Here is a 14,150-nt window from a genome sequence, read left to right as displayed (position 1 = left end):
GACAGACTTTTGTCGGGAATCAGGACACACAACCCCAAATCGGGACTTCCCGGTAAAACCGGGACGTCTGGTCACCCTAACCTATGCACACTATCAGAAAAAGCCCCAGACCTGTGAAGCAGTTTTGTGTGTCAACATGTATGTTTTCCTTTATGGTAGTAATAGCTACAATACATGAAGATGTGCTATATTTTAAAATGCATTGTATTAATTGTAATTATTAATAATAACTGAATTTAGAGATAAATTGGAAAGGATCAAAAACCACGCCAGAGCCACTTTCACATAAGTAACCTGTTAATGTATCAGGTAAAAACACATTATAGATACATTTTCATTTCCATGCAGTCTCCCATAACAGTTAAGTAATGAGTGTCATGTATTCCCACTTGACTGTATTTAATGGGATGATCCAGAGCACAAACCTCCATGAGACATGTAAAACATGCAACACTGAATATGACATAATTCATTCTAATTTCCAGCCATATCTGCCAATGTTTTCCTTCCTTGTTGTTTTAAATTTGCAGACAGCCACTTTACATGGATGCAATATGAGTATTTGAATTATGTAGCTGTCAGTAGTTCCAACACTATCACTGCATTATCATTTATGCAGTGTTTCCCCACACATAGGCTGCCAAATACTGCCTTACTATGTAGTATACAAAAAGCAGTATGTCATCATCCATAGGGTATGCGAATCAACGAACTAGATTAATCCATTTCAATGGTCCAAATATTCACTAGGCATTTAACAGTAGTCAAACAGTACCCAGATGATCTACTACATCTGTAGTATGCAAATGCACCAGAATGTACAGTAATGGTCAGGTAGTAGGTATTTAACTGATGTTGGTGCATACTGAGTATTTGGATTCAACCACAGACTTTAATTTAGTGACCCATTTTAGTAAAAAAGTATGAAGAATGAGAATGTTTTGTGAGTGATAGCTAAATAATAATGAACATAATGTATGTCCTGTAGTGCTAAAAGGAACTATGTTATGCTGGAATGATTTGCCAGATAGCTGACCACATGAACAGGGAGCTATACACTTTAAAGGTTGTCAACCTTACCATAACAGCATGGGGTGCTTGAGTCCAGTCAATTCAGCTTCCTAATAGAATTTTTTAAAATATTTATTTAACTGATTATTAAAAGGCCATTAACAGTCTGTGTACATTTTGGTTTCCTGTCAGTAACAGAAATTAATTGGCCATTTTTGTTTTTATTGTCAGAAATCGCAGACTCAAAATTTAAAATCACATTTTGTTTCTCTTCCTTCTTTATAAGTGTCAGGATGCAGGCACTTACTGGTGTAATTGCAGGAAGAAGCGGCAAGCAAACAGTACAAAGTCAAATCGTGAAGCAGAAATCATAGTCAGAAGGCAGGTGACGGTCAGTCGATCGGCAAACAGGGTGACGTAGGCAAAACAGGAAGCGTAGATAAAATGAGAATAGCGAGAGTCAATAACAGTTTGCCAGGCAGGGAAACCAAGGCTCGGTATGGACTGTAAACTCAGAATGATACTTTGCACTGAAGTGACGTCAGAGAGAGGCTTAAGGAGTGTTGTGGTAATCAGCAACAGTGGAGTTCAATATTCTGGTGACAGGGGTGCTGTGAATCCTGGCTGTCGTAATTCTGAGACGCCATGCTTGTAGTTTGATTTGTGCTGTTGACTTCAGTGCCTCTACTGACAGAAACCCCCCCAAGGAGCTCATTCTTCTTGGGGTGCCTTCTACCTCTAGGTGCGGGTTTGTCAGGGTTTTGAGCGTGAAACTCCTGCTTCATCAGGGGGTCCAGGACATCCTTAGCCATGACCCAACTTCTCTCTCCCGGCCCATAGCCCTCCCAGTCTACCAGATACTCAATTTGACCTCTTCTGCATCTAGAGTCAAGTAATCTGTTGATCTGGTAGATGGGTTCACCCTCTATACTCAGTGGTTGGTGTTCCTGGACTGGAGGTTTCTCAGCTAGTGGGCCTGGAATAGCTGGCTTGAGACAGGAAACGTGGAAGGTGGGAGATATCCGACTATGAGGGGGGAGCTCTAGCCTGTAAGAGACTTTGTTGATTCTTCCGAGAACCTTAAATGGGCCGTATACCTTGCTTGCAATTTCCACGCACTCAGGGTTGGCTGGTTCAGCGGGGCAGTTTGAATGCCAACTTTGCGGTCGATTTTAACTCTCAAAAAAATATATATATTTTTATTCCCATTTATGCAGCATACAAGAGTCAAGGATGGGGATACTATCCACTCAGAAATTTATTTTAAAATAAAGGTTCTACGTATTTCCTTTAAGTGAGGGAGTGAGTGGAGCTGCAACTGTACTGAAACCCCGAATGAAGCAACGATAGAAGTTAGCAAAACCCAGGAATCATTGAAGTTCCTTGACAGATGTGGGTACAGGCCAGGACATGATGGCGGATACCTTGGGGGAGTCCATGCTCACCCCTTCGGAGCTTACGATATAGCCTAGGAAGGATATTTTCTTTCAGTGAAATTCACACTTTTCAGCCTTTACATATAGATGGTTATCTAGTAATTGTTGAAGAACTGCTCTGACATTTTCTTTTTTTAAGATTTTTTTGGGCTTTTTTCACCTTTATTATTGGATAGGACAGTGTAGAGACAGGAAATGAGCGGGAGAGAGAGACGGGGAGGGATCGGGAAATGACCTCAGGCCAGAATTGAACCCGGGTCCCCGGATTTATGGTATAGCACCTTATCCACCTAAGCCACGACGCCCCTGCTCTGACATATTTTCTATGACTTACTTCATCTGGAGAATAAATTAAGATATTGTCAATGTAAGCTATGACATATTGTCCCAACATGTCTCTAAGCACGTCGTTAATTAAACACTGGAACATGCTGGGCACCAAAGAAAGGCCATATGGCATTACCTGGTATTCGAAGTGTCCAGTGGTTGTACTGAATGTGGTTTTCCATTCATCGCCCTTCCTGATTCTGATTAGATTATGTGCACTACATAGGTCAAGCTTTGAAAATTCTTTGGCAGAAATAAGTTGTTCAAAGGCAGACGGAACAAGATGCAGGCGATACATGTATTTCACAATTACCTGGTTTAGTCCTCCATAATCAATGCATGGCCTGAGGCTGCCACCTCGCTTCTCAACAAAGAAGAAACCAGCAGAAGCTGAGGACTTGGAGGGATGAATGTATCCCTGGTTGAGGGCTTTCTGGATGTACTCTTCCCTGGCAGCATGCTCCTTCTGGGACAGGGGATATATTTGACTGTGTGGAGGTTACATACCTGGTAGAAGGTCGATGGCACAGTTGTATGGTCTGAGGTGGTAGACCACAAGCCCTCCCTTTGCTAAATACCTCCTTAAGGTCTAGGTAACATTCTGGGACAGTATTGATGGAATCAGGCTGTGGGCTTTCATTTGACATGGAAGAGATGCATAATTGAGGATGTGCAAGACAATGTTGAAAACATATGGGAGACCAGTGAAAAATTTCTTTATGCCATGAAATTAATGGATCATGAAGTCATAACCAAGAATACCCTAGAATAATGTCGTGATGTACAGTGGTAGTTACGTAGAGAGAGGTTTGCTCTGAATGGAGTGCTCCCATCTGAATGAAAATGGGAGCAGTCCTGATAATGACCTGACCATCAATGGTTTGGATACTGACCAGACTTTGCAAAGGGATTGTAGGCAGGCCATATTTCTGGACGATCGCGCAGTCAATGAAATTTCCCTCTGCCCCCGAGTCAATGAATGCAGACAGGATGTGTGTGGAAGATATCAGTTTTAACAATACTGGTAATTTGGAAGACTGTGCATTGAATTTATGATCAGGACTCACCACATGAGTCGTAGGTTCTGCTGGCTTGGAGTGCAGCGGATGAATGAGACACTGGTTTATCCTGTGCTCTGAACTCCCACAGTAAAAACGTAGACCCTCCCTCTTCCTCCTTTCTCATTCTGCTCTTCTCAAGTGAGTGTGGGAAACTTCCATTGGTACACTCTCTTCCATATGACAAGCTTGCCCGGAGGGTTCCTTGAGAGAGGGCCAACTGGTGAGCAGATGATCCAGCTGGATAGGCAGGTCAATAAGAGAGTCTAATGTCATGTTTTCCTCTCTACATGCCATTTCACTGAGTACCTCTGGATGGAGGCCCTGACGGAACACTGCTTTCAAAGCCAGCTTGTTCCATCCACTGGCTGCGGCAAGGGTCTGAAAGTCCAGAGCATATTTGGCCACTCTTCTTGTGACCTGTTGTGTGGTGAAGAGACTTTCAACGACTTCAATGCCCTCAGGTTCATGATCGAACACTCATTTGAAGAGTGTGAGGAAGCGCTCATAAAAAGTCATGTGTTCTCCTTTTCTCCATACTGCACTGGCCCACAGTAGAACCTTACCCATGATGAAGGTTAGAAACTTGGCAATTTTGTGTTCATCAGAAAGACGAGGCATGGTGGAAAAGTACAGAGAGCACTGTAACAAGCAGTTGTGTCTCTGGTGAACTTTTCAGGAGCCAGGAGTTGCAATGTGGCACTGGAAGATGCCTCAGGGTGTGGAAGGAGGGCCTGTGGCATCACAGTTGCAAGCTGTGTTATCCGTGTGATAAAGTCAGCAAGCATCTGTTATCCTAACAACTTTCCCTGAGCATTCAGTGTGGTTTGTTTGGCTTCTTCCACTACATCCATTGTAGGCGAAGTATCCTGTCAGGATGCAGGCACTTACTGGCGCAATTGCAGGAAGAAGCGGCGAGCAAACAGTACAAAACCAAATCATGAAGCAGAAATTGTAGTCAGAAGGCAGGCAAGGGTCAGTTGATCAGCAAACAGTGTGACATAGGCAAAACAGGAAGCATAGACAAAATGAGGATAGCAAGAGTCAATAACAGTATGACAGGCAGGGGAAACCAAGGCTCAGTATGGACTGTAAACTCAATGATACTTCACACTGAAGTGATGTCAGAGAGGGGCTTAAGTAGCATTGTGGTAATGAGCAACAGCTGAGTTCAATATTCTGGTGACAGGGGGTGTTGTGAATCCTGGCTGTTATAGTTCTGAGAGGCCATGTTTGTAGTTCAATGTGTGCTGTTGACTTCATCACCTCTACTGACAATAAGTCAATCCATTGAGTGGGGCAGATCAAATCAGTGTGATAATCAGTGTGTGAGAAGCAGATTTAAATCGGTGTGAGTGGAACAGGTTTAAATCATTGTGAGTGGAGCAGATTTAAAGCTGCACAAGTGGATTAGATGTAAATCTGTGCAAATGGAGCAGATTCCAATGCAATCCAAAATCACATGTAGTAGACCATTCTTATGCCAGCTAATAATGCTGGTTCTTTCCATCAACTAGTCACCACCAACATCAACACGACCGGTCACAATCCATTGCTTCTGATTCTCACTGGAGCCAAGGCAAAAGATTATGATTAAAAGAAAGCTCTGAGCAAACGTCTGTGTCAAAGTAAACTGCTTCTTTACTTTGTTTAACCAGTGGTTTACTTTTACCTAGATGTTTGGTCGATAGGATTACAATGTATAGCCATTTTGCAGTTGCCTTTTATAGTGTTTTAACTCAACAGTGGACCAATTTCAAATGCTTTTGTGTTGACTAAATGTTTGAACCCAACGTGATGGGGAAAATAGGGCCCAGGTTTAAAAAATCCTGGTACTTTCCTTTAATGTTACTAGGTCACCAGTGGATTGATTGTTTCAACTTTACTGTTTTGCTCCCATTCCCACATGACATTACAGCATAATACAGGTAAATAAACGGTTTTTACTGTCAGTGGGAATGGGATACAGGAGACGGTGTGGCATCATTAGTGATTACCTCTTGGGCTTCACCAATGTCCTTGAATTATTTTGAAATGACTGAAAAGAAATTATTTTCAAGAAGCATTACTTTTTGACAAGGAAGTTGACACACTCCGGTACATCATTCAGGTTGACAGCACACAATATATTTTTGAGGATAAGAGAAGCTGTTAGGCAATTTTCCTAAAAAAAAGCCACTTTAACAATGTAGTTGTTTACTTAAACCCAGGGATTCCTATTCACAGCCAAATCCACAAAATGACATATTTCAGATATGTGTGGGCACTGAAAATCCATATATCTATATGCCCTGAGTGGAATAGCTTCTTGTTTCAGTACCTGTTTGATTATGATCTGAGCAGGCCTCACAGAGATATTTCTGGAAGTAAAGACTTATTTTCCCTGATTTGAAAAACAGGTAAGCACATTCTACCCCCACACCCCTTCTTTTCTCTGACAGCACAGTGATGGATTAGATCTCAGTGCTCAGAAACACATTGTTTTCTTTAGCACAGCAGGGTATTCTATTTGTAGGGTCTCCCTGTGAAATATTAGGCATATCTATCATTGGCAATATGCTCCTGATATGCAATTCCAAAAGGGAGCATTTGTAAGGGATTGCTGCTCTGCTTTTCTCTCACTGGCATGCAAATGAATACAAGATGATGATCCCCTTGCAGCTGATGCTAAATTGCTCTCACACAAAGACAAATACTTGGAAAAGTTACAGTTAGGTTAAGACAGGAGAATGATCAGTGTCTGGACCAGCTAATTCAGAGCCACAGAGGCCATGCACAACAGTGCCTGAGAGATTTGTGTTTACTGACAAAATCAGTTCCAGGTTGCAGTGCCCAGATCTGTGTGGAAAATATTCCTTCAGTTATAAAAATGTATGTTGGTCTGTATAGATATGGTCCTAACACCAGAGCTTATTTGTAACAAACCAGACTCAGTTTAGCAGCACTGAGGAGGTAATCCTCTCCTCCTGTAAAGTCCACTGATGGAGATCCTTGTAACAGTGTGAGTCCAAATCCATGAAAAGTTGGCATTAAACCACAACTAATTTCCAATGAGCAAAACCGATAATAATATTTTAGTTCTTAAATATACCAACATTTATCAGTGAAAAAATTAAATGCTTGAAACTAGATGCAAAAACAAACTCAGGTGTTTCTACAGTTAATTAGGGTGTGTGCAGATGTTATGAGTAGTGATGTTTATTTGTAAGACGTTGATGGTAAAGCATGGACTGGACCGCCAAATCCTTTTTAATTAACAAATATATCTTAATTATATTACCATAATATCATATCTCAATAAAATTATCTTAATAAAATTATATGTGGTTTTTAGTTTGATGATGACACACACACACGATCAAAATTAGAGACCAATTTATAAATACTTGATTTATTCTGAAATATTGTTAATCTTCATTGCTCAGAATTTGAAGGAATGTCAGCTGTGGCTATACCACTGTTGTACTAGCATTTTTTTTTTTAATAACCAAGGTACTTCAACAAAAACCTTTATTTTGTGTGAAACACTGATTCAAATTAGAGCACAATAACCATTGTAGCAGAAGAGAAGATTAAAAGAGAAAATTTTTTGAAGGCTACAGGATTCAAAGCTTAGTAAGAAGTGATGAGGCCCTTGCTTTGAATGACTTCAGCACATCTGCACCCACAGGACAACACTAGTTCCTCACGCTGATCTGGTTTGCTCTTGGTCCATTCTTCTTTCAGTCTCTTCCACAGTTCGGTAACTGTAGTGGGTTTCTTAGCCATTACTTTGTCGCCAAGGATTTTCCAGAGACTCTCTATAGGGTTTAAATCTTGACTCTGGGCTGGCCATTTCATTGTTTCAATGTTCTTAGCTTCAAGGAACTGCTTTACCCGTTTTGCAGTGTGACAGGGGGCATTGTCTTGCATGAAAATTGCAGGCTGATTGGAAGACGTTTGAAGTGAAGGAATTGCATGTTGCCAAAGGAGGTTCTGATAAACATTTGCATTCACCCTGCCATGTAGCTATACAAGAGGCCCAAATCCTGGTGCAGAAAACATCCCCCAAACTATGACGCTTCCTTCTCCAAATTTAACTGACTTCTTTACACACTTTTTGGGTTCAATTTTTCCTCAGTTCGACGCTGAACATCATCTTATTATTTTTCTTGCATATGAGGCAGCTAAACAGTCTCATGCAGGCTCTGCAGCCATCTAATTGTAGGTTGATCGGGATGTGTGAGGTTTGGCTTGGTGTGCTCTGGTGGGTGGAGGGTGGGGCATTCATGGATAACATGCTCTGTGGTCTGGGAAGGTAATCCACATTCACAGGATGATGATGGGTGCAGACCCCAGTGGTGCATGCAGGAGTTGAACCGGCCGACACCCATGCATAGTCAGTCAAGAGTCACCCATTCCCTGTGAGGGAGGTCTCTGCCTGGTGGTAGCTTTGTGTTCGGAGGAACTGTGGACTGGGTGGGTCTGGGGGTCTTTTGCCAGCTGGTTCTCCATGTGCTCAGAATGTTGTGGTTTGCTTCCCACAAGGTTGCTGCATGACAGGAGAAGGGGCAACAGGACGACATATGTTGTCAACCCAATTCATTGTACTGGACAGTGTTGTGTAAAAGGTGATTGACATCTTGCTGGGCCTTGTCCACTAGTTTGAAAGTGTGATGTTCTCTGCGAATTGAAGTAGGAGCAATGCCGGCAAGGACTGGTAAAATTTCTATGGGGGTGGGATGCAGGTAGATAGTGACAATTCTCAGGGTGTCATTGAGAGTTGTGTCAAGCTTCTTTGTATGAACACTTTGGTACCAAGCTGGGGCTGTGTTTTCTGTGGCACTGAAGACAAGGGCAAGAGCGCCAGTTCAGAGTGTGGAGGTGTTGGTTCCCCAGGATGAGCCTGCCAGCTGATGGAGGAGATTGTTCCTGGATGACACTTTGGCACAGAGAGACTCAAGATGTTGCTTGGACTGTCTCCTCCCAGTGCTCTCTTCGCTTCTTGTCAAGGCAGTCTGTCAAGAGTGATGCCTTGGTAGATGACGCTTCACCAGTTTCAGCAAGGAGGAATTCATTGTAGTATGTTTCACACTCGTCATCCCATGTTGGAATGTAGCACTGACAAAAGCCACATGGTATGACACTCTTCACTGCACTGATGAGGAGTTTGCAGAGAGCTGAATAAGCATGGTCTAGGTTGGAGGAGGTTGGGGATGGGAGGCTGTCTACCCTTGAATCCACCAGGTTGATGAAAATGTCCCACTTTGTCTTGTGAAAGTTCCACCTCTTTACTGGTTTGGTAGGTATTGGAACTATTGGATTGTCTGGGATGATCAATGACGGCCTGTGTTGTGACTTGGGAAAAGGATCCAGGATGATTCGGTGGGGTGTAGAGCCTTTCAGATTGGTGAAGGCCAGGTCAGGGTTTGAAGTTGTGTTCCATCTACCAGAGTGGAAGGAATCAGGTTGTTTTGGGTCATACAGAAGTTGCACACCAGATGCGGAGGCCCACTCCAAGAGTGCAGCACCATCCGGGTTGGTGGACCTGTAACCCCAAGTGGTGCTGCGGCAGTTGAAGTCTCCAGCATAAATGCAGGAAGAGTCAAAGGTGGAAATGGTATCTGCATTGAGCCATGATGGTGGTGGCTTATAGACATTGATGGCATACAGTAGATGCCTTCGATCTGTGTCACTGCCCATTCCACATTGGAGTCTGACGGGGAGGCAGCAATTGCCTTCCATTTTGCTGAGTTTCTGATGAGAGTGGCAGTCCCATGGGTATTGCTTTCAGTGTGTGCTGCTAGGGTGAAGCCAAGAATCTTCAAGCAGGAGCTATCACTAGTGTGGGTCTCTTGGAGGAGGATTGCCGTTACTTTGTGGGCTTGCAATGTGTGCTCAGTGAGAGTTATCTTGGCCTTCCACATTCAACTGCAACACAATGATGCCATTCTGTGTGACACCTGATGGTGCCTGCCCTGAAAAGGGCACATGTTCCGGGTTGACATCAGGCTGCATACTCAAATAGTGTGAGAGAAGTCACTGTCAAAGCTGCTGCTGCTTTTGCTTTCTCTGGTTGTTGTCATTCACCTGACAAATCAGTTACCGGGTCTCACCATGAGGAGGTCAACAACTTGAGCCCTGATGCTGAACATGTTTCCCATCAGACCCAAATAAACTGAACTTGCTCTCATCACTGAAGTGAACTTTGGACCAGTTCTCCTCTTTCCACACAACATGCTCCTCAGCAAAGGCTAGTCTAGCCTTTTTATTCTTTCTACTCATGAGAGGTTTGGTCACTGCAGAGTGGGCTTTCAGTATGAATTGTTTTAAACGGTGAGACACTGTATGCCAAGACAGATCCTTGCCCTGTTCAGCACTGAATTGGCGAGCAATTCCAGCTGCAGTGTTGAACTGATTCCCCATAGACTCTACATGATCCTGTCCTGTCATGCATTTGTCTTACATGGACGACCAGCCTTTTTCGGGGACTTGAATGAATTAGTGTCATTGTAAAACTTCAATATTCTAGAAATCACAGACTTGGAATGCTCAGCTTCTCTTGCAATGGCTGAGAGGGTCATCCTTTTGGCCATCATCTGGACAACCTGCTTTTGCAAGGTTTCAGTCACCTTCGAGTGGCTTGCCATCTTGCAAAGTAACTAGGAGGGCTGCCAGATAAATAGGGCTTGTCAAATAATTAAGGAAATTGTCACCAGGTGCCAGATTAACACCAATAACTCGGAGGTGTCTGAAAGTGTTTTCTAATTTTGATCAGATTTGTTCTTCAAATTTCTCATTTAAGGTTATTAAAATTTGCTTAAAAACCTGCCCTTCTATTCCTGTTAGGATAACTTCAAATATGTTTAAGTAGTGACTTTGAAATTTAGCAAATTATAGGTTGTTCTCCATATACATTTTATATATATATATATATATATATATATATATATATATATATATATATAATGTGTGTGTAAAATAAAAAATTCACCCCTCCTTCGGGCAGTCTTTTTTTCACCTTAAGCTTAGGTCCTCTACCAGAGGCCTGGATGTTTGTGTCAGTAAACCTACCACAACCATCCAAGCTATGAACATGGACACGATGAACTACTTTTCCCAGAATTCACAGCACCCTCTGTCTCCTGATTATTAACTGCAGCTGTCACTCATCACTCTAATTAGTCCCTCTGCCTATTTAAACCCCACTCTCCCACCACTTCATTGTGAAGTATCATTCTGCTATCCCCAGTTCATAACAAGCCTTGTTGTTTCTGGCTGACTCTTGTTCTTCTGACCTTTGCCTGTCTCTTCCACATTTACTCTATTGTCTTCTCCCATCTATTCTGTTTGCCGATCACCCAACCCTCGCTAGTACCACAACTCTGATTCTCATCTCACATTTTGGCTTGTTCACTGTTTGCTCGACATTCTTCTTCTGCTCATATATCTGTAAGTACCTGCACCATGACAGGATACTTCATCACCATGGATGTAGCAGAAGGGATGAAGCAGATGGCTCTCAATGTTCAAGGACTCTTATTAAGAGAACATCAGCAGATCCTAGCCAACCTCAACACAAGGATGTCTCAACTAGCAACTGTGATGTTGCAGGCCCTCCTAATATGCTCCGAGCCATCTCTGAGCCCAGCACTACAACTTCCTGCTCTGGAGAAATTCACCAGAGACCCGCTCGTTTGTAAAGGTTTCCTTCTCCAATGCTCCATGTATTTTGCTGCCATGCCTAACATGGCTGATGAGCATAAGACTGCTAAATTCCTCTCCTTTCTCATGGGTAAAGCCATTCGACAGGCCAGTGCCGTTTGGAACAAAGGCGGCAAACCAACAAAGTCTTATGAGCAGTTTCTTGCTCAGTTCAAAAGGGTTTTCAACCATGAACTCGAGGGCATCGAAGTAGGTGAAAGCTTACTCACCATGTCACAGGGTTCCAGAAGCGTGGCAGAGTATGCTCTGGAATTCAGAACACTTGCAGCCGCTAGTGGATGGAATGATCCTGCTCTGAAGGCTTTCTTTCGCCAAGGGCTGCGCCCTGAGATACTGAGTGAACTCGCCTGCCAAGATGAACAATTGACACTGGATTCTCTCATTGACCTTGCGATTTGTCCTGGCAATCTCCTGACTCATCGACCCTCCCTGCAGGAGAGTGTAAAGCCGGCCTTGATCCCAGAGGACAGTTCTTCTATGGACGTCTCACGTACCCGTTTAATTCACTCTGAACATGCTAGGAGCCGAAGGGAGGGGCTCTGCTTCTACTGTGGAAGCTCTGAACGTCAGCTCAAGCACTGCCCCATTTGTCCTCCTTGTCCATCTTCTGCAGAGTGTCCTTAATTCCATGTAAGTCCCACATGCAGGTTCAATTCCAAGTCGTTCAAGGTTCCAGTGTTGTTAAAATTGACTTCTTCCACCCACATCCTCTCTGCTTTCATAGACTCTGGAGCAGAGGGGAACTTTGTCAGTAGCACCGTCGCCCAGAAGTTCAACTTGCCAACAACCACTCTTCAAAGTGTGCTCAGCATTCACACAATTGACGGAGGACCCATAGGAGACGGTCTAGTCACACTACGTACTGCTCCCATTCGCATCCAAGTGGGTGCCATCCATTCTGAGCTCATTTCACTATGTCACTCTCACCATCTGTCCTGACATAATTCTTGGTTACCCTTGGCTCCAACTCCATGATCTCTTGATTTCTTGGCAGAGCAAGGAGATTCAACAATGGTCACCCACATGCTTTCAAGGCTACATCTCTCATCGTAAAATTACTCTCACCTCCACTGCTGTGGAAATTCCTCAGCCCGACTCCATGGACAATGTCCCCGAATGTTATCTTGACCTCAAGGAGGTTTTAGTAAGGGGAAGGCACGTGAGTTGCCACTTCACAGGTCGTACGACTGTGCTATCAACCTACTGCTGAGCACGTCACCACCAAGAGGGTGCATCTCCCCTCTTTCTCAAAAGGAGCAAGCTGCCATGGAGGGGTACATCCAGGAAGCCCTCAAACAGGGTTACATTCATTCTTCAAAGTCTCCAGCCTCAGCGGGTTTCTTCTTTGTGGAAAAATGTGGTGGTGGTCTTCACCCATGTACTGACTACAGGGGATTGAACCAAGTGTCAGTCAAGTACCCTTATCCACTTCTTGTTTCAGCAGCCTTGGAACAACTCAGATCAGCCAAGATCTTTTCTAAGCTTGACTTATGCAGCATGTATAATCTCATCCGGATCAAAAGGGGTGATGAGTGGAAAATGGCATTCAGCACCACCGCCGGCCATTTTGAGTACCGCCTAATGTCATATGGCCTTTCTTCAGCACCTAACATGTTCCATTGTCTCATCAACAATGTATTATAGGACATGCTAGGCAGATATGCCATCACCTAAATCGATAACATTTTAATATACTCTCCTGATGAAGAAAGCCACATAGAACATGTTAGGATGGTCCTCTCATGCCTGCTCCAGAATCACCTATATGTCAAAGCAGAGAAATGCGAGTTCCATCAGCATCTTATCTCCTTCCTGGGATACATCATCAACTCCAAAGGAGTCAGTATGGACCCATCTAAGGTCTCTGCGGTCATGTCTTGGCCCATGCCCACATCCATTAAGGAGCTTCAATGTTTCCTAGGTTTTGTGAACTTCTATCACCATTTTATTTGGGGTTTTAGCTTAATCGCCATCCCTCTGACCGCGCTACTCAAGAAGGGACCTAAACGTCTTCAATGGAACCCCATGGCAGAAGAAGCGTTTGGTTGTCTCAAGCAAGCCTTCACCTCTGCTCCCATATTGCAGCACTTGGACCCTTCCAAACCTTTCACTCTGGAGGTCAATGCATCTGACATGGGAGTAGGGGCAGTACTATCACAACGTTTTGGGGAGAAACAGAAACTCTATCCAGTAGTATTCTTTTCTAAGAAACTCTCTTCCACTGAAAGGAATTACAATGTGGGAAACAGGAACTACTTGCCATAAAACTGGCTTGAGGGAGTTACCCACCCATTTGTAATCCTCACTGACCACAAGAACCTCGAATATCTCAGGAAAGCCAAGTGGCTAAATCCTCTCCAGGCCAGGTGGGCCCTTTCTTTAAAAGATTTTAATTTCACCATCTCATTTCATCCTGGCTCCAAGAATACTAAGTCCGATGCTCTATCACAAATCTTTGCCCCCACTCAACAAGATCCTATTACTCATCCCATACTCCCATCTCAGTGCTTTCTTCAATCCATTACTTGGGACATAGATAAGGAAATCAGAGACTCTCAACCCCAAACGCTTCCCAACAATCTCCCTTCCAGTCTACTATATGTGCCTAAGCATC

General features: G+C 43.5%; 1 protein-coding gene across 1 annotated transcript; it reads left to right on the top strand.

Moving 5' to 3' along the window:
• Positions 1 to 13,267: 13,267 nt before the first annotated feature.
• LOC132888837 (uncharacterized) lies at positions 13,268 to 13,801 on the top strand. The gene has a single exon (XM_060924931.1). It carries the CDS (start codon positions 13,268 to 13,270, stop codon positions 13,799 to 13,801), a length of 534 nt encoding a protein of 177 aa, XP_060780914.1.
• Positions 13,802 to 14,150: the final 349 nt, after the last annotated feature.

Source organism: Neoarius graeffei, chromosome 7 (genome assembly GCF_027579695.1).
Source record: "Neoarius graeffei isolate fNeoGra1 chromosome 7, fNeoGra1.pri, whole genome shotgun sequence".
In the NCBI taxonomy this organism is placed as follows: Eukaryota; Metazoa; Chordata; class Actinopteri; order Siluriformes; family Ariidae; genus Neoarius; species Neoarius graeffei.
Note: the sequence above shows the minus strand (reverse complement) of the source record. Positions and strands in the feature narration are given on the sequence as shown.

Coding starts and splice junctions, on each gene's coding strand:
- LOC132888837 (XM_060924931.1), top strand. CDS start 13,268: ATGGTCCTCTCATGCCTGCTCCAGAATCACCTATATGTCAAAGCAGAG.